Source organism: Dermochelys coriacea, chromosome 6, assembly GCF_009764565.3.
Source record: "Dermochelys coriacea isolate rDerCor1 chromosome 6, rDerCor1.pri.v4, whole genome shotgun sequence".
Taxonomy (NCBI): domain Eukaryota; kingdom Metazoa; phylum Chordata; order Testudines; family Dermochelyidae; genus Dermochelys; species Dermochelys coriacea.
The window spans coordinates 63,889,546-63,915,876 of NC_050073.1; the positions used below are offsets into that span (position 1 = coordinate 63,889,546).

The window sequence follows — 26,331 nt, forward strand, 5'->3', positions numbered from 1 at the left end:
CCTAATAAAATTTGCAGATGACACAGTTTGGCTGTATAGCCAGTACAGAGGAGGATCAAAATTATTATACAAGAATATTTGGCCAATCTTGAAAACTAGTGTAATAGAAATGGGATGAAATTTAATAGTGCAAAGTGCAAGGTCACGCACTTAGAGACTAACAAGAATTTTTGCTATAAAATGGGGACTTATCAGTTGGAAGCAACAGAGGAGGAGAAAGATCTGGGTGTATTGGTTGTTCACTGGATGGCTATAAGCCGCCAATGTGATGCGACTGTGAAAAGGCTAATGCACTCCAAGGATGCATCAGGCGAGGTATTTCCAGTAGAGACAGGGAAGTATTAGTATCATTATACAGGGCACTGGTGAGATCTCATCTGGAATACTGTGTGCAATTCTTGTCTCCCATGTTTAAGACAGGGAAAACCTATCTTGTGAGAAGAGACTCAAAGAGCTTGGCTTGTTTAGCCTAACCAAAAGAAAGCTGAGGGGAGATATGATCTCTATAAACACATCAGAGGGATAATTCGCAGGGAGGGAGAGGAGTTATTTAAGTTAAACACCAGTGTTGACACAAGAACAGATGGATATAAACAACTCATCAACAAGTTTAGACTTGAAATTAGATGAAGATTTCTAACCATCAGAGGAGTGAAGTGCTTCCAAGGGGAGCAGTGATGGCAAAAAAACTAACTAGCATCAAGACTGAGCTTGATAAATTTATGCAGGGAGTGGTATGATGAAATTACCTACAATGTCATGTAGCCGGTGTGTGACTGCTAGTAGCAAATAACCCCAACAGCCGGTGATGGGACTCTATAGGGGAAGGCTGATTTTACTACAGAGAATTCTTTCCCAGGTGTCTGGCTGGTAGGTCTTGCCAAAATGCTCATGGTCCAACTAATCGCCGTATTTGGGGTCCCCTGGGTCAGATTAGCAGAGACCCTGTGTGGGCGTTTGCCTTCCTCTGCAACATGGGCACAAGTCACTTGCAGGTTTTAAACAAGTGTAAATGGTGGATTTTCTGTAACTTTAAGTCTTTAAATCATGATTTGAGGACTTCAGTAGCTCAGCCAGAGGTTATGGGTCTATTACAGGAGTAGGTGCATGAAGTTCCGTGGCCTGCAATGTGCAGGAGGTCAGACTAGACGACTATGATGGTCCCTTCTGACTAAGCAGTTTGAGTATCTTAGAATAATTGATCATGGCTGTATTAAACCAGAGTAAATGAGTCATTTGGAATTGGTGCATGTAGAGAGGATTACATTCATAAAGGAAGTTATTCTGGAGTGTTGCTTTTGTGTTATACGATTCCTTGCTCATAGGGCAGACAGAGCAGACCAATCTGTCCACAGGATAGGTAGCAACTATGATGGTATCTGAAAGCAGGGTTCTTAGTATGGCATAAAGTATAACCTGCCAGTTCTATTTTCGGGCTATACCTGCCTAATTTCCAAAACAAAGTCTGATTAGGTGCTGTAATTGACCTACTAGTTAGAAGTAGGGTACTACCCCAAAAATATGGATGTAGAAATCTATCTGTAAAGGAAGGTTTGGTTAAAACTAAGAAAAACTACTTAAACTTCCACATCATTGTCTTGAAGAATGTCCACATTCAGCTGAGTCCATTGTGTGCAATATTAAAGTTAACATTTTGTTGTAGTAATTGGTTTTCTTGGTTCCTGGTGAAATTCTCTGCTTCACCACCAGTTTTTCTCACTTGCCCTCTGTCATCATGAGGCATCTGTGTTGTCTAGCATACTTCAACCAAAGAGACATTTTGAGCCTGTTGACTCCAACCTTCTGTCTCAATACTGTCTCGGATTATTCCCAGATGTACTGAATGTAATTTGGTTCATTTTTATTTGAAGAACAACCTCCGGTAAGCAACTGGGTTTTTAAGTCCCTTAAATGGTTGCTTATAAGAAAAAAAAATAAAATTTATAGCGAGAGTGTGTGTGTGTGTGTGTGTGTGTGTGTGTGTGTGTGTAAGTAACACAAGACATCCCTTCCAGCTGAGGCTGAATACGTTATCTTCACAATAGCTCTCCCAGCCCAAAGCATAGGGATTCCAAATGTGAGACCAGATCTTTTATGTAGTAATAATGCGTGTGTGTGTGTGTGTGTGTGTTTGTTTATTTACAAAATCCATTGTTTCTGAGAAATGCTGTTGATACACATCAGTTAAAATGACCAGTTGCTGGAGGTCCCTCTTCTCTTCTGCTTTGTATAAGTAATATAAAATAACTGTCTCAGCAAGAATACCAAAGCAGTCATTTCATTCCTGGGATTAGCAGCTTGGCAGTTTAGTAGCTTACCACACTGTGTAGATGGATATGTTCTTCCATTATAAACATAAATACAGTAAACATTTTCAGTAGTGCATTTTAAGTGTTTGAAAAGCAATCGTTAGAAGCAATAAATACTACATTTAAAATGTAGGATATTTTTATGTACAACCTTCATCAGTAGGTATTCCAAGGGAAGCAGTATGTGATAGTCCACGTTCACATTCTGAGAAAGTCAGCATTTGCAGATGGTCCAAACATCTTTTATGTGTGTGTTTCATTCTGGTGAAATGTTTATAATTTGTGTTTTTAAAAATAGATTTCTCTCTTGCATAAACTTTCAAGATTTTTCACTACTTCTTTTTATATCTGTTTAGTTACGGTTATTAATTATATATAGTGTTCATACAACATAATCTGTCAATATTTGTCTGATACAGGTGGTGTGCTGACCCTGCTGTACTAAGTTTTCTTAAAGGGAAAAACATTTCAGTAAGGTTAGTTTCTTTTTTCTTTTTTTTTTTTCTGGGCTTTGTTTTTGATCTGTAACAGTTGAAGGAGCTGGGCTCCGAGTAGTTAAAGGAGGGCAAGTCTTGCAGTTAGGGATTCCTTGCTTCCTTTTGCACCTTAAACCCACCCGCCTCTTGAAATGACTTTACAGGATTCCTTTATCAAGACTAAACAATTACTCTTCCCTCAGAACATCAAACATTTTACCACTCCAGGCAGACATCAGCGTTTTTCTGGGGTAGGCTAATGTAACAATTGGTAACATGAGAATCTTAATTGGGTTGTAAAATGTATGCCCATTCCATGCAAACTTAGTTTTCTTATCTTTGTTGTACGTTTACTGTGGAAACATTTCCTGTGTGGTTTGTCTTGTATCCCTTTATTGTAGCTGCTAGAGGTTGTGACGTGATTCTGGGCCCTGAGAGTTTGAAAGAGAGGACAGGGAGTTTACCAGAGTGGTGAATTATTGGCAGTGGGTGTCCATTCTGTTTGTTGTGATCTTTGTGTGGCTTTATCCTTCATTAATATTTTTTACAGTATTTCTTCTTCTACTCATTTACTAGATATCCAAGGAAAAGAAATAATTTGATAGAGCTTCCAGAAGATTACAGCTGCCTCCTGAATCAAGCCTCTCAATTTAGGTAAAAAGTAGCAGTTTGATCTGCCTTGTTAAGTGTTTTCTCCTTTTCATATCTTGCAATTAATGTAACCCATGTGACACATGACAAAAACTATTAACAGAAACAATTCTGGGATGGAAATCGGATGCTGCTACCTCACCAGTCCAGGAAGAACTGTTGTCTGTGATGATAAAGTCTGGGAAGCGTATTGCAAAATTTTTAGTAAACATAGGGTATGTTACACTATGAAATTAGGTCAAATTTATAGAAGTCGGTTTTGTAGAAAGCGTTTTTATACAATCGAGTGTGTGTCCCCACACAAATGTTCTAAGTACATGTAGTAGGCGGACTGTGTCCACAGTACCAAGGCAACCGTTGACTTCCAGAGCTTTGTACTGTGGATAGCTATCCCACAGTTCCCACAGTCTCCACTGCCACTTTGAATTCTGGGAAGAAATCCCAGTGCCTGATGGGGCTGAAACATTGTCGCAGGTGGTTCTGGGTACATATCATCAGGCCCCCTTTCCCTTCCTCCCTCAATGAAAGCAAGGACAGACAATCGTTTTGCGCCTTTATTCTTGAGTTACCTGTGCAGACGCCATACCACGGCAAGCATGGAGCCCGCTCAGCTAACGGTCACCGTATGTCTCCTGGGAGCTGGCAGACGTGGTACTGCATTGCTACACAGCAGCAGTTTATTGCCTTTTGGCAGCAGACAGTGCAGTATGACTAGTAGCCGTCGTCGACATAGTCCTGGGTGCTCTTTTAACCGGGTGCCTGGGCAAACATGGAAGTGACTCAGCCAGGTCATTTCCCTTGTTTCGTCTCATGGCGATTGAGTCCTACCGGCAGTGCACTGTCTTAATCTGCAGCCAGCAGAAGATGATGGCCAGCAGTCATACTGCACCGTCTTCTGCCGAGCACCCAGGAGGTGACGATGGCTAGCGGTCGTACTGCACAGTCTGCTGCCAGCAAGATGTATAAAGATAGATGAAGTGGCTCAAAACAAGAAATAGACCAGATTTGTGTTGTATTCATTTTCTCCTCCCTCCCTCCCTCTGTGAAATAAGTGGCCTGCTAAACCCAGTTTTGAGTTCTATCCTTGAGGCGGCCATTCAGTTTCTCGCAAAGCCACCCCCTTTGTTGATTTTAATTCCCTGTAGGCCAACCCTGTAAGCCATGTCGTCAGTCGCCCCTCCCTCCATCAGGGCAACAGCAGACAATTGTTCCATGCCTTTTTTCTGTGCAGACGCCATACCACGGCAAGCATGGAGCCCGCTCAGATCACTTTGGCAATTAGGAGCACATTAAACACCACACACATTATCCAGCATATATGCAGCACCAGAACCTGGCAAAGCGAAACCAGGCGAGTAGGCGACGTCAGTGCGGTTACGAGAGTGATGAGGTCATGGACACAGACTTCTCTCAAAGCACGAGCCCTGGCAATGTGGGCATCATGGTGCTAATGGGGCAGGCTCATGCGGTGGAATGCCGATTCTGGGCCCGGGAAAACAAGCACAGACTGGTGGGACCGCATAGTGTTGCAGGTCTGGGACGATTCCTAGTGGCTGCGAAACTTTCGCATGCGTAAGGGCTCTTTCATGGAACTTTGTGACTTGCTTTCCCCTGCCCTGAGGCACAAGAATACCAAGATGAGAGCAGCCCTCACAGTTGAGAAGCGAGTGGCAATAGCCCTGTGGAAGCTTGCAATGCCAGACAGCTACCAGTCAGTCCGGAATCAATTTGGAGTGGGTAAATCTACTGTGGGGGCTGCTGTGATGCAAGTAACCAACGCAATCAAAGATCTGCTGATATCAAGAGTAGTGACCCTGAGAAATGTGCAGGTCATAGTGGATGGCTTTGCTGCAATGGGATTCCTTAACTGTGGTGGGGCCATAGACGAACCCATATCCCTATCTTGGCACCAGAGCACCAAGCCGGCGAGTACATAAATCGCAAGGGGTACTTTTCAATATTTTGCTTTGCTGCAAGCACTGGTGGATCACAAGGGACGTTTCACCAACATCAACATGGGATGGCCGGGAAAGGTACATAACGCTCGCATCTTCAGGAACTCTGGTCTGTTTCAAAAGCTGCAGGAAGGGACTTTCTTCCGAGACCAGCTGGGGATGTTGAAATGCCTATAGTTATCCTTGGGGACCCAGCCTACCCCTTAATGCCATGGCTCATGAAGCCATACATAGGCAGCCTGGAGAGTGGTCAGGAGCTTTTCAACTACAGGCTGAGCAAGTGCAGAATGGTGGTAGAATGTGCATTTGGACGTTTAAAAGCGCGCTGGTGCAGTTTACTGTCTCGGTTAGACCTCAGTGAAACCAATATTCCCGCTGTTATTACTGCTTGCTGTGCGCTCCACAATATCTGTGAGAGTAAGGGGGAGACGTTTATGGCTGGATGGGAGGTTGAGGCAAATTGCCTGGCTGCTGATTATGCACAGCTGGACACCAGGGCGGTTAGAAGAGCACAGGAGGGTGCGGTGCGCATCAGAGAAGCTTTGAAAACCAGTTTCATGACTGGCCAGGCTATGATGTGAAAGTTCTGTTTGTTTCTTCTTGATAAAACCCCCCGCCCCTTGGTTCACTCTACTTCCCTGTAAGCTAACCACCCTCCCCACCTCCCTTCGATCACCGCTTGCAGAGGCAATAAAGTCATTGTTGCTTCACATTCATGCATTCTTTATTAATTCATCACACAAATAGGGGGATAATTACCAAGGTAGCCCAGAGGGGTGGTGGAGAAGGGAAGGAGAAGGCCACACAGCACTTTAAAAGTTTAAAACTTATTGAATGCCAGCCTTCTGTTACTTGGGCAATCCTCTGGGGTGGAGTTGCTGGGAGGCTGGAGGCCCCTCCCCACCGCATTCTTGTGCGTCTGGGTGAGGAGGCTATGGAACTTGGGGAGGAGGGCGGTTGGTTACACGGGCTGTAGCGGCGGTCTGTGCTCCTGCTGCCTTTCCTGCAGCTCAACCATACGCTGGAGCATATTAGTTTGATCCTCCAGCAGCCTCAGCATTGAATCCTGCCTCCTCTCATCATGCTGCTGCCACCTTTTAGCTTCAGCCCTCTCTTCAGCCTGCCACCTCTCCTCCCGGTCATTTTGTGGTTTCCTGCACTCTGACATTGTCTGCCTCCATGCATTCGTCTGTGCTCCGTCAGTGTGGGAGGACAGCATGAGCTCAGAGAACATTTCATCGCGAGTGTGTTTTTTTCGTCTTCTAATCTTCACTAGCCTCTGGGAAGGAGAAGATCCTGTGATCCTTGAAACACATGCAGCTGGTGGAGGAAAAAAAAAGGGACAGTGGTATTTGAAAAGACACGTTTTATAGAACAATGGGTACACTCTTTCACGGTAAACATTGCTGTTAACATTACATACATAGCACATGAGCTTTCGTTACAAGGTCGCATTTTGCCTCCCCCCACCGCGTGGCTAACAGTGGGGAACATTTCTGTTCAGCCATAGGCAAACAGCCTAGCAGGAACGGGCACCTCTGAATGTCCCCTTAAGAAAAACACCCTATTTCAACCAGGTGACCATGAATGATATCACTCTCCTGAGGATAATACAAAGAGATAAAGAACGGATGTTGTTTGAACGCCAGCAAACATATACTGCAATGCTTCGTTCTACAATGATTCCCGAGTCCGTGCTACTGGCCTGGAGTGGTAAAGTGTCCTACCATGGTGGACGGAATAAGGCTGCCCTCCCCAGAAACCTTTTGCAAAGGCTTTGGGAGTATATCCAGGAGAGCCACGAATGCCAGGGCAAATTAATCATTAAACGTGCTGGCTTTTAAATCTTGTATAGTATTTTAAAAGGTACACTCACCAGAGGTCCCTTCTCCGCCTGGTGGGTCCGAGAGGCAGCCTTGGGTGGGTTCGGGGGGTACTGGCTCCAGGTCCAGGGTGAGAAACAGTTCCTGGCTGTCGGGAAAACCGGTTTCTCCGCTTGTTTGCCGTGAGCTATCTACAGCCTCCTCCTCATCGTCTTCCTTGTCCCCAAAACCTGCTTCTTTGTTGCCTCCATCTCCATTGAAAGAATCAAACAACACGGCTGGCGTAGTGGTGGCTGAACCCCCTAAAATGGTATGCAGCTCATCAAAGAAGCGGCATGTTTGGGGCTCTGACCCGGTGCGGCCGTTTGCCTCTCTGGTTTTCTGGTAGGCTTGCCTCAGCTCCTTAAGTTTCACGTGGCACTGCTTCGTGTCCCTGTTATGGCCTCTGTCCTTCATGCCCTGGGAGATTTTCACAAATGTTTTGGCATTTTGAAAACTGGAAGGTAGTTCTGATAGCACGGATTCCTCTCCCCATACAGCGATCAGATCCCGTACCTCCCATTCGGTCCATGCTGGAGCTCTTTTGCGATTCTGGGACTCCATCATGGTCACCTCTGCTGATGAGCTCTGCATGGTCACTTGCAGCTTGCCACGCTGGCCAAACAGGAAATTGAAATGCAAAAGTTCGCGGGCCTTTTCCTGTCTCCCTGGTCAGTGCATCTGAGTTGAGAGCGCTGTCCAGAGTGGTCACAATGGAGCACTCTGGGATAGCTCCTGGAGACCAGTACCATCCAATTGCATCCACCGTACCCCAAATTCGACCCAGCAAAACGGATTTCAGCGCTAATCCACTTGTTGGGGGTGGAGTAATTAAATCGATTTTAAGAGCCCTTTAAGTCGAAAAAAAGGGCTTCATGTGGACAGGTGCAGGGTTACATCGATTTAATCTGCTAAATTTGACCTCAAAGCCTATTGTAGACCAGGGCAAACTGTTTTGTTCCTAACCATCAGTAACCAGTAGTCCATTTTAAGTATGATGCTACTTACTTTTCACATAATGACTGTATATAAAACTATTGCATCTTAAAGCACTGACACACTTCAGTAAACAAATGTAGGTTTGATATAGCTGACAATTTGTTTTCACCATTGCCTGCTTCAGGACCAGAGGTTTGGCATTGGCTTTGAGTAGGAATGCTGAACCTGGCCCACAGATTAAGTGTTGGTAGCAGAGAAGACAGTGTGAAAATATATCGTTTCACTTCCTGTGGAAAAACATGGAATCATGGATATAGTCCAATGTGCTTTTTAATTCTTTCTAAAGAGAATTTTGCTCATGGAAGTTTGTTTTGTATTTTAACAGTAGTGAACTTAATGCTCATGAATGAACCACTTGTTTGATCTGTGAATAGTGAGGAGGCAGGCACCAAGCAAGTTATGCTATGTCGCCCTGCCAGTGCTGCTCCTGACCTACATCACTTTACCCACTTCGGCATCCTGGTACTGTGCCTGTGTGTCAGTTTTGTTATTTGTATAAATGGGCTAGAATAACATCACCAAATTTACTTCCACTTTTGGCTTGACTCAGTTCCTAATTCTGCATTTCCTCAATTTAATTTTAATAAGGCACATTTCTCAAATTGGCTAGCTGCATTAATGATTTACTGAAGAGAGGTACATTATTCATGGAGAGGAGGCGGTCTTCTCATTCCATTCATGCTGATTTAATATGCATTTTAGCAATCTTTGGGTCTTGTTGAAGTCTATACACTGATGCAGCTTTTTCCTTTTGTTTGTTTCCATTAAATACAGCAGGAGTTTCTCAACATGTATAGTGTGATCCACATCTTAGCAGAAGGATGGTTGCTGACCATTTCCTTCCATTCACCATTGCGCGGGTCACCTTATCTGCCATTTGCAATTGAATAAGATCCCAATGGCAACTACAGCCATTGATTACATGGAAAATTAATAGGAAAATATTAAATGTAGTTGTGTTAGCAGTTAGGAAATGAAGAGGAGAATTACTATCATGTGAGCAGGCCTGGACTTGGAGCAATGCTTTGCAAGACTGTAGCTTGAGAACCTCTGGAACATCACTTGGTAGATGTAAAGTTGGGAAGAATAATGTCCCATGTGATCACAAAATTGACAGTTACTTTAGAAAAGCTTTCACTGAATTTATACCAAGTTTCCCCCCTCCCCAACTGATCTATACTAGAGGGAAGCACCTCTTCCTTATGGGAAAAATTAGAATGAATTTTACCAGATAGTTTCTGAAGAGGCATTGTGATCGACGGTGCCTCTTTTCTGAAAAAGGCCTTTGGGTCAAAACAGCATGACTGACTGTATTTTTTAAAATCTTTTCAATGTATTTGCAATAACTATTTTGGTTCCATACTGCACTTAATAATTACCACCTTTCTCTTTACAGGTGCCCACGGTCTTTTGACGATGAACGAAAGCACCCAATGTTGTGTTTGTTCTGTGGCACCATGCTGTGCTCCCAGAATACCTGCTGCCAGGAGTTGGTGAATGGGGAGGAGCTGGGAGCCTGTACCTCTCATGCTCTCCATTGTGGAGCTGGAGTGTGTATGTTCCTCAAGTAGGTAACTGACCACTATGTAATTTTTTGCAGGGGAAGATAATTTAAGAAGGCCAGATGACACAGAAGGGCAAAAAACCTCATACTCTTGGATTGGGGAGAAAGAGCCAGCATATTGACACACACTGTAGGCCAGTGTTTCTCAACCAGACTGCTGTATCCCTTTCAGGAGTCTGATTTGTCTTGCGTACCCCCAAGTTTCACCTCACCTCACTTAAAAACTACTTGCTTACAAAATCAGACAAAAAAAAATACAAGTGTCACAGCGCACTATTACTGAAAAATTGTTTACTTTTTCCTTTTTACCATACAATTATAAATCAGTTGGAATAGAAATATAAACTGGTCATTGTCTATATGAAACTTTAATTTGTACTGACTTTGCTAGTGCTTTTTATGTAGCCTGTTGTGAAACCAGGCAAATATCTAGATGAGTTGATGTACCCCCTGGAAGACCTCTGCATACCACCAGGGGTATGTGTACCCCGGTTGAGAACCACTGCTCTAAGCCACCAAAAAGTTAAATCACCCTGCAGTAAAACTGCAATGTCGGTCAATGGGCAGTGCTATAGTCTATAGGTCAGTCAAACTGCACCCTTTGTCATGTGTTTACAGAACACCACAAAGCCAATAAGTCTATATTAACAGTAACTACTTTTCAGGTAAAATAACAAGTCTGTGCTGCAAGATCTTTGAAAATGCAAGCCAAATACAAGTATCATAAGGGAGTTAAGCACCCTACTCCTTTAGGCTCCTTAGAAAATCCTAGCCTTTTATGCAAGTTTAGTGTCAAGTTGTTAATGTATGTGATGGACAAATTACTTACACCTTTAAAAATGCAACTTTTTCTGCATTGTTGAGTACTGTAAAGGGGCAAAATCTGATATTTGTCTATTAATTTTGTTCTCTGTGGCTTAAAAATGGCTGAATTGACATTGGGGTGGGACCAACTTGTTCAGAGGGCTTGAGGCATGGGATCGAGTGGTTTTGGAGGGAGCAACATGCATACCTCCTCTGTATGTGAGAGGTTTGCTGTAGTGTGGAGCTCTTAAGGGGGAGAAATAACAGAACTACAAGAGCATCTGGAGGAGGAAGAAATTATTTCCTGGAGGTTTCAAAACAGATTTAACTGTCATCCGAGCTTTTACCTCCTTGCACTGCCCCTCAGGAGTGAGTTTGCTCACACATAGACACAGAAAAGGAAGGAGAGCAGTATTTATTTTTTTAAAAGACTGCAATAATTAACTAAAGTATCTCCGTTTTAATAAACATTGCCAGCACTTAGCACATTCTCTGTATATGTGGTATCCTCCCAGTTAGTGAAGATTAGCATAGGGTTCACTATGAAATGTCAAGAATGGTCTAGTTCAGGGGTTCTCAAACTAGGGGTCAGGACCCCTCTGGGAGTTGCAAGGTTATTACATGGGGGGGGTCACGAGTTGTCAGCCTCCACCCTAAACCCCACTTTGCATCCAGCATTTATAATGGTGTTAAATGTATTACAAAAGTGTTTTTAATGTATAAGAGGAGTCGCACTTAGATGTTTGCTACGTGAAAGTGTTATACCAATAAAATAAAAACCAGTAGGATCTTATTAAAGGGGAAAAGGCAAAATGACACATTTATTGTGAATACAGAAAGAATCATACTATGACTAGTTAGTTATAACTATAACATTCCATTTCATTTTATTCACACATTCATTCATGCACACACACTCAAGTTCTGCAAGGTTGTTATCATAGTTACCAGCCTTAGAGTTGCTTATGCCAAGCCACTGGCCAGGTGGCCTGGACATGAGGAGGGTACAGGACCTTGTCAGATGCTCATCTGACGCTCCTGGAAGTTGGTTTGCAGAATCAGACCCCAAAGTTCTTAGTTTCTAGGGTCCATTTTTATAGGAATTTATTCCTATGCCAGTCTATAGGAATTGCTTCATCATGCTGTTGCTGAATCAATCAGCAGATGGCACATTCCTGGCGGCTCCATGTTGTTCTTTGGTTCTCCCATCCTTGAGGCTGTTGGGTGGATTCCAGTCTGCGGGCCAGGGGTTCTCTGGTTGTTTCCACTTGACACCTTCTTCGGCCGATGGACATTGGATTCTTAGGCTGGCACCTCCCTGATCATTCGGTTATTGTCCACACCAAGCATCCATCTACATACATCCTCTATCCCTATTTTAATCACAATTGTTAACAAAGCGAGATAAATACAACAAAAGGGCTAGGAGTCTCTGTGTGCTGTTTCTGTTGTTACAAGGTATTGCTTTGAGAACAGACTCTGTCTTAGGATGTACTAACACAGTTAGCAGCTTGCAAGTTTCACACAGAGAGGGAGAGAAACAGTACCAAAAACCAAAAGACCTCTTAATTAGTAATACCCTGGAATTTAAACTATGGGGAATCAAACTCATTTGATTTTAATACAGAACTTCTTTAATATAATCCAACAAAAGGGGTCACCGGTACAAAAGTTTGAAAACTATTGGTCTAGTAGCTAAGTGAAGAGGCAGTTGACTGACCATATCCAGATAACAGAATAGTGCAGTCCACAAAATAAAGAAATTTAATAGCTGATTATTCTTCAAGTGATTTCACATGTCCTTTCCACTGTTGGGTGTCAGTGTGCCCAGCATACGGCAGTCAGAAACTTATTCCATCAGTGGTACCCATTGGGCAGCTCAAGCTCAGCCTGCTGCTGCACACCATTGTGCAGAGGTGTAAAGGGCAGAGCTGCCCCTAGCCCCACTCAGTTCCTTCTGACTGCCAGTCATTGGAACTCTACACTACCAGAGCAGTTCTCTTTCTCTGCTTTTGTGAATATTTTGTGTGTGTGTGTGTGTGTTGTTTGTTAGTCCAGTCTTCAGGATAGTTAGACTTCTTTTCAGACTTGTTTTCCTCATTTGAGGGGTTTTCTGTTCACAGTACCAGAGTATGCCCCAATCATTGGGCTTCAAGCTGTGCTTCTTGCTCAAGGCCTATGCCAGTGATTGATCTGCATAATAGCTGCCTGAAGTGCTTGGGGAGGCATAAAGGACTTGTGAGGGGATTTCAAGCCTAGGACAAAGAAGGATAGGCTGAAATTCTTGCTGATGGAGGCAGAGCTGAGGCCTCTTTCAGAACCGTCCCAGTCTGCCTCTGTGCTGAGTGCTACAGCTTCACTGAGAAGAGCACCTCCAGCTTTAGAGGAATCCCAGCACCATTCTGCCTTGCCCGCACTGAGGAAGAAATACAAACTTCCAGGAAAGCCGCAACCAGGGGAAGGTGTCCACCTTCTAAGTCTGGTGAGAGGGGCAAGAAGGAGTAGAGTAGAGTACACCAGAAACCTAAACACTCCTCCTCCAAATTGGTGCCTAACTTGACTGAGTTGACTCCAGCAACGCAAGGAGCATTGTCAAGCCTGCCACAAGAAGCGGCACTGTCAACTTCTTGGGCACTGCAAGAGATCATTTCCATACCAACTACCCCGGAAGCACTTGCAGCAGTAAGAAATCTGCTCTGCCCCTCAGTGACTGTCTCCTTCCTTATAGGAGTCCAATCCCTCTGCATTGCTGCCCTGTCCACCAGTGATTTAACCTCCAGTACCCCAGTTGCCTGCTTTCTGGATAGGTGGGCCTTCGATACCCTCCAAGGGGAAGTATGCAATGATGGTGTCGCTTCACCCATCGCCAGACTCTTGGAACTGGTCATCAGCACCAACTGGATCAGCCCTGCCATTGTCAGAGGAAGGGGAATTGTCGTCGTTGGGATTAGAGGTGGGATTTGACGTCTCGCAACCCCAGAGCAGGACCCTTTGGGCCCCTCAAAGATCCTTTCTTCTGACCTACCACCCTGACCCCTGAATGGGACCTGCCATGAGAATGTGGCCAGGACAATGGGGCCTTGTCCTGTACCAGTGCTTGTTTTGAAACACTTGAAGGTTTCTCCCAACTTTTAGATTTTCCCCACACCACATGTACTTAAGATCCTCATCTAGAAGAGCAGAATCTGCACACAGAGAGGCTCCGTCCCCAGAGTCCAGTACCAGGCGTAGTATGAAGTACGTAGAAGAGGTTCCAGAATGAGAGCAACAGCATTAGAAGAGATTTTACCCCCTCTGGTCTTGGCTTCCTCTCCAGATGAGGCTGTTTCATCTGGGATAACTTCTCTTCCTGAGGATTTTAAAGTTTATCAGGAGTTGTTAAAGAAAGTGGCTGCAGATTTAAATGTACAGGTCGAGGGGTTAGGAAGTCCTCACATCACCTGGTGGCCAATCAATGAGGCTATACTAGAGCCTATAAAGGCTTTATGGCAGACTCCATCTTCTTTGGCTCCCACCTCTAAAAGGGCAGAAAGAAAGTACTGTGTACCCTCCCAACATTTTGAGTACCTTTATACTCCTCTCCCCCCTTCTCCCCCCCGGGCTCATCAGTCATCACAGTGAATAATAAGAGGGCATGACGGGCACCAGGCTGCCATGCACAACTCAGAAGATGCTAAGAGGCAAGATTTATTCAGCAAAAAGATTTATTTGATGGGGGCTGCAACTGCATATTGCTAACCATCGGGCCCTGTTGGGGTGTATAATTTTAATTTGTAGGGTTCCATGGAGAAGTTCAGAGAGCTGCTCCTGGAGAACGGTAGCCAGGAATTCTCTTCCCTGGTCAATGAAGGCAGACTAATCGCAAAAACTTCAGTGCAGGTGGGGCTGGATGCAGCAGACTCAGCAGATAGAACCATGGCTTCTGCAGTTGCCAAGCATAGATCTTCCTGGTTGCAGACTTTTGGTCTTCCCTATGAAGTCCAGAATATTATCCAGGGCTTGCCATTTGAAGGTCCTTCTCTTATCTCAGACGGTCAGCAAGCTCCATGGACTTAAGGACTTTAGAACCACGTTGAAGTCCATAGATCTGTACACACCCGCCCTGGTCAGAAAGCACATTGGCCTCAGCAGACATACAGATATTCCATTTCTCCTTCTCAATAGGACCTGTCAAAAAAAGTGGTCCGGGGTTATATGCATAGGCCTCCCCATCCTGCTGCTTCAGCTCTAGCAGTGTTCCCTCTAATTTTTCCCACCCATGTGTGGAATGATTTTTGTTATGTGCACCAATATGGACACATCCCCTTCATATTGGTGCACATAACAAAAATCATGTGGTGGGGTGGGGCCAAGGGGCTCTTGTGGGAGGGGACTCGGGGCTGGGGCAAAGGGTTGGGGTGCAGGAGTCTGGGGTGGGGCCGGGGATGAGGATTTGGGGTGCAGGAGGGTGCTCCGGGGCTACTACAGGGAGAGAGGACTCCCCCCAGTGCTTTCTCCCTGCAGCAGCACCTGGGCTTCGGGGGAGAGGCGCATGTCCCCACTGCAGGAGCTCTGGGGCTGGGGCTGCAGGAGAGGTGCCCCTCCAGCAGGTGCAGGCCAGGGGAGGGCCATGCCTGAGGTTGGAGCGGGGCCGCTCTGGCTGCAGCAGGTCTGGGCTGTAGGGTGAGTTGGGGACAGGGGAGGGACGCTCCTGCCCCAGCCGCAGCAGGTCCCCAAGCGGGTTCTCTAAGTGCCTGTGTGGTACTAAATAGGTTGCTGTGCGGCTGTGCAGCTTACAGGGAATTTAGGGTTCCAGCTCCGGGCCCTTCAAGATAGCCTGGAAGTGCAGTCATTTTGATGGCCAGTTGAGATAGACAGACATACCAGTCTCCATCTCTTCAGACCCAAACTCCCTCACCTTTGCAAACTGTCTGTTCCACTTCCACTGTGCTTGGTCCTGAGTTACTTCAGACCATAGGGTCTTTAGCACTGTGGAAGTGGAATATACTCTCCAGTTTGTTTCTGCCCCTCCTCCCACCTTCTCTCCCCGTCCTTCAGGGACCGCTCTCACAAGAAACTCCTTATCGAGGAAGTACAATAGCTCCTTCACTTGGGAGCCATAGAGGAAATTCCATGTGGTCACAGAGGGAAGGGGGTTTATTCCAGATATTTCCTAACACCAAAAGTGAAGGGGGATTTCAGATCAATCTTAAACCTGTGTCCACTCAACAAATTCTTAAAAAAGATAGTTTTGCACAGCCAGCTCTCATGCTAATGACAGATGCTTCTGCTCTGGGGTGCTGAGCCCACCTGGATTCTCAACAGACTTAGTCTGTGGTCCTCAGAACACTCGGCTTTACACATCAGTGTCAGAGAACTGAAATCTGTCAGTCTGGCATGCCAAGTATTTCTGTTGTAGATCAGCGGAAGCAGCTTGTTAGTCCTCGCAGACAAAACAATGGAAATGTTTTACCTCAACGAGCAATGGGGAGCCTGCTCTTCTCTGCTCTGTCCAGAAGCAACTTTATTTTTGGAGCTCTATATTGCCAGCTTGATAGATCTAGAAGTATCTTATCTGCGAGGAATACAGAATGACCTAGCAGGCCACCTGAACAGATCATTTACAAGTCACCACAAGTGATGTCTTTGCCAGATGTGGCCACATACATCTTCCAGCAGTGGGGGCTTCCCCAGATAGACCTATTTGCAACAAAGTCCAACAGAAGGCGTCCGCTAATTCTGCTCCCTATGGAGTCACAGCCCACGTTTCATAACAGGTGATAGGCTTCTCTGTGCTTCTCCACCAATTCCATTCATTGACAAGGTGTTACTAAAGATAAGACAGGACCAGGCCAAAATCACACGTAGAGCCGCAGCAAGGACCCATATCAGCACAGGTTCTCCACTCTCCTGGCACTATCCGTGAAACTTCTAATTTCACTTCCACTAGACTTGGTCCTAATCTCCCAGGATCACAGTTGCCTACTCCATCTGAGCCTACAGTCCCTTCACTTAACTGCAGGGATGCTCCATCACTAGGGACTAGAGAGCAGGCCTACTTGAAAGACATCAAGAAATCCTGCTGAATAGCTGAAATCTTTCTACAAGAGTAACTTGCCTCTGTCAATGGAAGTGGTTTTTCTATCTGTTCTCGCCAGTGTGGATTATCACTGACCAGTTCTTCAATTCACCAGATTCTAGACCTGAATTATTATAACCTGAAACACACAACCAGGGTTTGGGGGTCAGTTCCTTCAAGGTACGTAAAACAACTATTTCAGTACTCCATCCTAAAGTGGACAATCACTCTATTTTATCCAGTGATATGTCAATAAAGTTTTGAAAAGGCTTAGTCAAATTAAACCCTTAGGTGCAATATCAAATTGTCCTATGGGATCTAAACTTAGTATTGTCAAGATATACGAGTTCCCCATTAAAGCCACTAGCTACCTGTTTTCTGCTGCATCTATCAATTAAGGTGGCATTTTTGATGGCCATTACCTCTGCCAGAAGAATAGGGGAGCTGTGGGCATTAATGCCTTCATATCTGATCTTTTTTTAAGGACCTGTATTCTCTCAAAGGTGGTTTCTTCTTTCCACATAAACCGGCCAATTTATTTGCCCGTAGTTTACCCAAAGCCACACATGAGCAAGGAAGAGGAGCATTTGCATACCTTGGACATGAGGAAAGCCTTAGCGTTTTACCTGGACAGAACCAGACACTTTCTTAAATCATCCCAACTGTTCATAGCAGTGGCAGACAGAAAAAAGAGGTCAGTCTCCATCCAGAGAATTTCTTGCTGGATTGCATCCTGTGTACATATGTGCTATGGCTTGGCTAATGTCGCTCTGCCTCACAGTCTCAGCTCATTCGGTGAGGTTTCAGTTGGCCTTAGTGGCCTTTCTAGCACAAGTTCCAGTTGTTGACATTTGTACAGCAGCAACCACCTCAGTCCACACATTTGCCTCCCACCTTGCTGTGGCTCAAGACTCCAGAAGGATGCTAGAGTTGGACAAGTTGTTCTTTATTGAAGTCTTTATTGAAATAGACTCTGATCCCATCTCCTGTTCTTATGGCTTGTGAGTCACCAAGATTGGAATGCACGTGTACAACCACTCGAAGAAAAAACTGTTATTAACCTGTTTTTGTAACGGTTATTGCACATGTCCATTCCATGACCCACCCTCTTGTCCCTCTACATTGAAGTTCCAGCAATAAGGATCTGAGGGGGGGAGCCGGGGCAGCTCTGCTCTTTATACCTGCATGCAGTGGTGCACTACAGCAAGGGGAGCTTGAGCTGCCCAACAGGTACCACTGAGGAATACGTGTGTGATGGCTGTGCAATGGGCCCACCAACACCCAAAAGTGGAATTGACGTGTGCAGCACATCTTGAAGAACATCTACAGAACAGGTTAGTAACCATTTTATTCTTATTGATGATAAGGCCCCTTGTGTCACAGATATCTAATACTATACAATCACTTACATATTTATTGCTTTTGTGAAAGTCTGTAGGGGCTTGTCTGAACATAGAAATTTAACCAGTTTAGCTCAAATATATTTTTAAAATGTATTTAGTTAAACTCTTGCAACCCCCTGAGTGGATGCTCCTTTACGTTGATTTAGATCTGGATTATATCAGTTTAACTTTCAGATAATTTACAGATGTATGTGATATACTAAACCAATATAAGACAGGTTTAAATCAATATAGGAGTGTCCACCCAGGGGGTTACACTAGTTTAGCTAAATCTCTTTAAAAGAACACATCTAGTCAAGCCAGTGCAACTTTGTGTGTAGACCTGTCAAAGTTTTAGCTTTTTTTAAGGTTGCTTATAAATAGTACCTGCAAAATTATATGGTTAATAATATTTTAAATGTGTCTATTTTTGCCTTAAGAATCAGGGAGTGCAAAGTAGTCCTGATAGAAGGTAAAACCAGAGGCTGCTTATATCCTGCTCCCTATCTTGACGAATATGGAGAAACAGACCCAGGCTTGAAGTAAGCGCATGTTTAACTTTTTATTTGCTAGGAGTCTTAATTTTGTTCCCTTTCTGTTGTTGTTCCCCTTATACTGCATGCAGTTCCTACATAGTTCTGAGCAGCCCCATTTTTGATAGACTGGTGGTGAAAAATGGTTACCAATCACACTATCATTCAGTATTTTCCATGGTTATTACCATGGGTTGTTAATGTGGGACTGTTAATAGACACTTTTCCTCGACTTATTTGCACTTGACATTGTCATAGACTCAATCATGAAAGAGAGAAGAAGAGAAAACAAAAGGCCCAAAAATGGGGATATAACATGGGGTTATAACAATGGGGTTGTAACATGCCTAATGAATGTTCTCATTATTTCTCCTATGAAGAAGAGGCAACCCCCTGCATTTATGTCATGAACGTTACCGGAAACTCCATCTTCTATGGCAGCAACACTGCATCATAGAAGAGATTGCCAGGAGCCAGGAAACCAATCAAATCATCTTTGGATTCAACTGGCAGCTGCTCTGAATCCTAGCTTTTAATTAAATCCAGATGACTATGGATGATGTTTTGACAAAGGAAAAGAGAGTGGGGGGGGTATTACAAAGCCTTATCTAAGGGCTCAGACATATGACTGGTGCATTGAAACAAAATAATTCTCATTTCATAGGGTGTTCTTTTTGTTGTTGTTTTTGTTTTTTAAAGGTAAACCCTATGTGGTGACTGTTGTAGAATATTCAGGGACAGAAATATCTTTTTCCAAAGGTTGTAGGCTCTACTGATTAGATGAGGTTAGCTTCCCACATTCACCTGCCTTCCATATGCACACACCAAAAATTTCAAACTGTCATTTACTGGCACTGGGAATACACCTAGAGGTGTGTTGCTAGGAAAGAACCAAGTAAGAGAAGCTGTTAATATTTCCAGTCATATGGTACAATAGGCATATCAGGGTTGATGTGATGTCTGAAATTGTGTCTTGAAATTACAACAATCTAGCTGGAATTTTGTACAACCCGTCCTCCTCCTTACTGTGTGTCTGGGTTCCTAGCCCTGGCTTAGAACTTAAAATGGCCAAGGTCTGTGGCATATTTTCAGAGGGAGAAGTGGTGCCAGGCCTCTACTAATCCATAGAAACAGGCTCAGCAAGCATTAAGTGTTGCAGCAGAAACTTGCACTGTGCCAGACCCTGGGATTTATTGGAGAGTGCTTTCAGAAGAATAATGTTTCCACTAATCCAATCTTTAAAAGAGAGGCAGAAGGAGTGAATTGTGTGGGGGCGTTTCCGTCTTGCTTGGTGCATGTAAAATTAAACTGTGTGTGCTTATTGCATTGCCAGTACTGCACCTTTATATAATGTAGCTTTAGGCTACTAATTCTGGAGACTACCCCAAGGAGTCCAGCACCACACTGCTGTGGTAAGGCTGTGATCAGATTTACTATGTTTGTAATAGTACTTTGCAGTCTGTGCAGAGACAAACTCTAGACTGCTGATCCAGTGGTTCTGCACTCTGTTTAGCCATCTGTCAGCTACAAAAAACATAAACTGCAGTAAAATCCATTTAAAGTTGAATTAAAAAGCAAGACCCTGTAGAAAATAGCATGGCAAGATTATCTATTTAGAATCACTAAACACAGGCATAAATCAATACTTTGTATCTCCATGTTGGAGGGGCTTCCCACTCTTCATTCTTGTGTTATCTGTTTGGCGCCGTCCATAAACTGTCTGTTTCTGGAGTCAAGCCAACCAGATGCTCATTGTAACTTAAAGAAAAAAAATAGTTGTCTGTCTCTTTTTCAGTAACTAATTGCATACTGTGATTGAACCATTTCTCATAAACTCATTGTTCTGTTTCCCAGATTTTAGCCATAATAATTTACATGAAGGGATCTTGTGATGTGACAGGTCTAAATATACAAAAAATATACAAAAAGCTCTAAATATACAAAGTCCCTATAACTATTACTTTTCCAGGCAGTGCCATCTCTGTCTGAAAGGCTGAACTATCCAGAGAATGCATTTTAGATCTGTGTGTTCTACTTTCCCCTCTTGCTGTTTGTGTGTGTGTATTGTGTGTATGAAGGGTGGGGCGGGGGGGAAGGGAGTGTTTTGTTTTTTAATGCTCTGTTAAGGCTTAGAAAGGGAGGGCTATAAAGAATTTTGTGACCTGCTGTTTGAGAGCACATGCACGTGTTATATATACACACACAATGTTTCCATTCTTTTCTTAATGGTGCAGTGAGGGGATATGCCAGGTGGGAGGCAGAATCACAAATCATGATTTCATGCTTAAGTATAATTTCCTCCTAGTTTCTTGAAGTCCTTAATGAACAGCAGTTACTGCTCCATTTAAAAGTGAAATTCAAATAGGTTGGAATATCAAATCATTATTTTCTAGCATTCAGATAGTCCTTTAAAATTTTTGCTCATTTTTCATCTTATTTTCCCCAGACAGTGTAAATAGTTGTCTTCAGTATTTTTTCCTATCTTCCTCTCATTGCAATGAAGAATTCTCTCTTCATTTTGATATTTTCAGGTTTTTAAACTGAAGGTAAATCCCTCTGCAAAGAAACAACAGTTTTCTTTGTCTTGTTTAACCAGCTCCATGGAGACTTGCGTGCAGTGACCAGTTCAAAGGTTACCAATAATACTGCTTACCACCCAAAGCGCTGTATTGAGATGAGCAAACATGCTGCACGGAGTTTAGCACTGACTTCATAGTTGTGTTCACTTACTGTTTCCCTGTAGTTTATCTAGTCATGTATTGGATATTTTCAGTACTCCTGCACTTTCAATGATGCAAGAAATTTGTACTCATGAAATTCAGCTAACAGACATGAAGCAAGATCACTTTATTTTGTGGTGTTGGTAATGAGCAGTTCAAACTGCTATACAGAGACAAGAGCTGGTTTGAGCAGGCAGACTCTCTTGCTTAACATTCCCAAAGTCTTTCTGTAGTTGGGAGAGGTAGGAAAATGAGGGCAAAAGAAGAAATGTTGCATCGTTTTCTGTTTGTTTTCACTTACTATTCTAGCAAATGGGCTCCCAGATCATCACTAATGAGGGTGGTCATTTCTCATTTCATAAATTACTATGCAGTTTGGTTCACTGTGAGTATTATCTGTATTTAGTGATTGCAAGATACCACTGATTTGAATTCCATCCAAGATAAACTGAAGAAGTTATTTGAATAATGCGTATATCGGTATCCTTAATTGCAAAAATGTAAATTTGAAACTTGTATAATGTTCTTGTGCTTTTGAAATAAAATATCTTGTATATGTATATTTAAAAGAGGAAATAAAGTAACTTCTCATACATTGTTGGGCTTTTATGGGGAGGCAATTTAGTATTTTACATTTCTCTTGCAGTGATGCCACCAGTATGGAAGGGGAAGAGGTGGCTAGTAAATTGGCAAACAGTTCCAGTTACCATTATGGCTGATTAGTACTAGTTAACAGCTAGTTAGTAATAACATCATAATTTTTGCTTCATGTTTAGAGAAACGCTTCATTCTGAAACTCTTCCTGTTTTTTTAGCATCTAAGCTGCCAAGTCCTTTAGTACTTCTCTCAATGCAGAGAAAACTTCTTAATTATACAATTTAATTTTAAACCAGCTATTCATCTTAATGACACTGAGAAACTTGACAATCTAAATCAAAGAAAACTTACTATACTGTCTGCTGTGTATATATAGTAGCTGAATATCCTTAAGGTCATTGTCTTTTGTTTGATTGGGTAATGTTCAGGTTCACATGAAAAGTGGAAATATTTAAAAAAACAAAAACAAAAAACAACCAGACATAAACATAGCCAGAGAAATGGGAGAACTGGCATTCTGTTTCTTCCAGACTTGAATAGATGCAGCCTTCTTTAGCAATTTTCAGATTAAAGTAAAGCTCTCAAACTGTCTTTTTAACAATACATGCTACCAGCAGCTAGGCATCACCCCACTCTCACTGCTTTTAATATTTGCATCAGTCACCATTAAGAAGCATAAGAAGATAATTGTGAATTATAACAATGGCCTATGTGATCTTTCCTGATTGTTCGAAAAATTACATAATTTTTTAGATTCAATCTGGGAGGTTGGAAGGGAGATGGGTCTGTAAGAATCTTCTGCAAAAATGGTCTGAAGTATATTAGAGGTGGAGAGCTGCTGGTTTAGAAAAAACATGGCTACATTTCTTACGTAATAAAAAATTCTTACATCTTTTACGTATCTTGGGATACAACTTGTAAAATTCCAGCTACAAGGGCTTAGCCAGTACACACTTTATTTCGTGGTTGAAGTCTCTACTTTATACTCTGGACTTTATGGAGTATAATTATAACAGTCTCTTCTTTCAGGTATAGGATGAAAACCTAAATGAGTCATCCAACTCTCCTAACTGATTATTTGCCTAGTTCATATTTATAGTTTTCTTCAAAGAAAGTTTTGGTCTTATTCTTCCATTCAGTCTCCTAATTGTGATGCATGGTCGGTTTGATCTGTTTTAACTATTTTGCTGTTATACAAAATGTAATTTTTGAATACAGAAAATATAAATTACCCTCCAGAGCAGGCTGCTGCACTCCTTTTCTGTGGTTAGCTATTTCCCTTTGAAAGTCACTTTTTAGGGTGCCTGAACTGGTAGAACAGTGAGGAAATACAACCCTGAGGGGGGGGGTTAAGTTGGGATTGCCTTGGTACATGTAGTGATGAGCACAGAGGAGGGCAAGAAAAGTGTTTAAAAGAGGTGTGAATTCGGGCTGAGATTGGCATCTAGTTTCATTGATTTTGCATCTCTCAAGAGATTGGAGTGTCAAGGGTTCAGAATTCCAGTTTTCAATTTGTGTTATTTTATACCAGATTGGTGATCAATATGGCTTCTACCAAGCGTAATTTGAGGAGGAGGCTTCAGACTTTGCACTTGGTTGGATGATACTGCGTGGCATGCTCTGGTGCAGCTGGTGCTAACTGGGCATTTGATGCAACTTGAGCCATAATAGGGTCAGCATTGAGGGGCTGTGTCAATGCTACAGAACAGAATGTCTCCTCTAAAATGCATAAAATATACTGTATCGATATTGTGTGAGTCCTGGGATAGGGTGAGAATGGGTCTAGTTTTCTTGCACAGTTCACCCCAATGCATTGTAGAATCGCTGCTTGAACTAATGGAGTGCAGCAGACATTGGCAATCTGATGTAGGAGCACCTGACTTTAGCTGCAGAAGTCTTGCGAGTTCTTATCCCAGAGTTCTTTCTGCAAGTCATGTTTCTCATTGGTGGTGACAATGAAATTAAAATGTCTTAATTAGCTATCAAAATGACCTAGGCATATGTATTTCCCTAATTCAGTGCCATGTAGAAGCCCTGGTTCTGCACTGCTGGGTGTGTCTGCACAGGAATAAGAGTCCACCTGTGTGTATTGGAATAAAGGACCATCCATCTAAGTGATCCAAGATCACCTTAGAGCTGAAGACTCCATCTGTACTCAAGTACCCTTTACCTTTATCTTCTATCACTGGATGAAAAATACCTTCATATGTGAAACCTGAAACATTGACCTGGATGTATTTTTATATAAAGCAAATGTGTATTAGTAACAAGTTGCTGCAAGCTTTTGAACTTTGAATGTTTCACTTGTCTTGAGGCAATGTATTATAGAAAACAAAATTTAAAATTTAAAAAAATTGAGATGTTGCTAGATCCTAAAGAACAAATCGGTTAAAAACTTTTAGAGGGTATGAGGAACAAAGAATTACAACAAAAATGTCCTTTCCAACTAAATATATAGTATTTTATATCCAGAAGGTATATTCATATTTTAAAAAAAAATTGTTAAATCATGCAAGTATTTTTCTTCCATTTCATTATGAACCCAGAGCAAGTTTGAAGATGGATTTTTATTACAGTATCCTCAGTGATGACCAGAAACCTTTAAATGGCTAAAGATAATTATCTTGCTGCTTATTAGGGAACTGCTGTAATTCCTTCATCAGAAGTTGAATATTAAATCACTGCTTTTGTTTTTAACTCTATTAAGAATGGCACAGATTGGGGTCTTTTGAGGCAGAAGTGAGTTCCTAACCCAAGAAGTTTCAAGTATTTAATGCAGAAATCTATTGTCCTTGTTAATTCTGATTGGATTAAGCATTGATGACAAATAGGATAAGTCTCCTGCAAATCGTATTTATTTTTGTACCTGAGCAGATGCCATGGTTTACAGGCTTGGTTTGCTAATGCTTTGTGTCTTTGTAAATTAATGAGAATTAGGGAGAGGGTCTGTGCTGCTAATTTAGTTTGTTTTCTGTTACAGTAGTTATGATATTAAAAACTCTAAGAGCCAAAACTACTTTGCCAGCAGGTTGCAACACAGTAGGTTAGATCTGTGGGATATGACAGGTTCACTGTCTAGCAAATCTAATAAAGAGAATACAAATAATACATTGTGAGGTTCATGAAATTAATCTTCAAAGTAATGAAAATGTTCACTAAAAAGGTGTATCTTTGTCAATACATGGTTGAGGTTTTCAAATTAGTGCTGGAGATTCATCCTAAAGTCTTTTCGGCAAGGGCCATCTTTTCATAATACATACGTACAGTGCCTAGCTATACATGGGTCTTAATCTCTGACTGGGGGCTGTCAATGTCACCGCTGTACAATAATGAATAATTTCTGCAGCCCAGCATCTCCCACAGTTCTGGATTCCTGGACTGCTCTTCTCTCTCTAGCTTCATGGAGGTGAATCAGTGTTTCGGCACTCCACTCTCTGGCCACACATCCTTTGTTCCTGCTTGCCACCAGATACTCTGCCTTTGCAGCAGCAGACAGTGGCAGTTTCTGTTGCTCCCACCCTGACTCTTCTACTTTTGGGTGTGTGTGGGGGGATTCTGCTCAGTTTTTGGGCAGTGGGGAGCAGCATTCTCTCTCTTCAACATTATTCCTCCTCCCTGGGTCAGTTAACTCCTCCAGAGTGATTAAGACACTGCTTTCATCTAGGATAGTATCAGCATTAAAAGCATACTCTTATCTAGTCCAGATTCTAGACACACACAATGCAAATCCTGGAATTCTGACCATTCTGGACATCCTCCACGAAAACGCACAGAGATTTTTCAGCACAGTACAGTTGCATGTCAGCTGTCTGCTCTTAGTAGTGTGCTATTTGCAGGATCCTGAGGCTCCCTAGAAGACAATCCACAGATAGCCAGATTCCGTCGAGCAGTTTGATTAGCGAGACCAGTGGTCAGACCACTGTTTCTGCTGATTTTGAGGACCTGACAAGCCATCCCTTTGAACCTTTGACTTCAGTGTCGGCCTTTTATTTATCCATTAAGACTTGTTTCTTAGTAGCTGTCATGTCTATCATGTGAGTGTTGGAGCTGGCAGCCTTCGCTATGTAGGATCCTTACTTTGTGTTTCATGAAGACAAGGTGGTGCTAAGGATACCAGAATCCTTAGATTTTCAAGGCTCCTCTGTTATTTATCTCAAGAGTACAGAAACCATGAGAAAATCAGCTCTCTATTCATGTCCTTCCACTCAAAATGGCAGGGACTTAGCGTTTCCAAGTCCCCCATCTTTAGGTGAATTAGACTGTATTGTGGAAGCCTACAAATCATCTGACTTTCCTGTATCAGAAGGGATCAAGGTGCACTCCACAAGATCCTTAACCTCATGGATGGAGCATGCAAGTGCATCCACTTTGGAAATCTGCAAATTGGCCACTTGGCCTACAGCTAAGCAGTTCAATGTGGA

The 26,331-nt window shown here is 42.9% G+C and overlaps 1 protein-coding gene across 5 annotated transcripts in view; it reads left to right on the top strand.

The window, feature by feature from the left end:
- UBR1 (ubiquitin protein ligase E3 component n-recognin 1) overlaps positions 1–20,178 on the top strand; it is a 158,709-nt gene extending 138,531 nt beyond the window's left edge. For 4 of the 5 annotated variants that reach the window (XM_038407956.2, XM_043517534.1, XM_038407957.2 and 1 more), the window contains exons 43-47: positions 2,729–2,785; positions 3,362–3,439; positions 9,649–9,819; positions 18,501–18,602; positions 18,974–20,178. In XM_038407956.2, the coding sequence (XP_038263884.1) occupies positions 2,729–2,785; positions 3,362–3,439; positions 9,649–9,819; positions 18,501–18,602; positions 18,974–19,115 (550 nt within the window). In that variant the 3' untranslated portion in view covers positions 19,116–20,178. Of the gene's footprint in view, positions 1–2,728; positions 2,786–3,361; positions 3,440–9,648; positions 9,820–16,549; positions 18,013–18,500; positions 18,603–18,973 lie in introns of all 5 variants that reach the window. The other variant, XR_006282337.1, reaches the window with a different exon arrangement.
- The last annotated feature ends 6,153 nt before the right edge of the window (positions 20,179–26,331 follow it).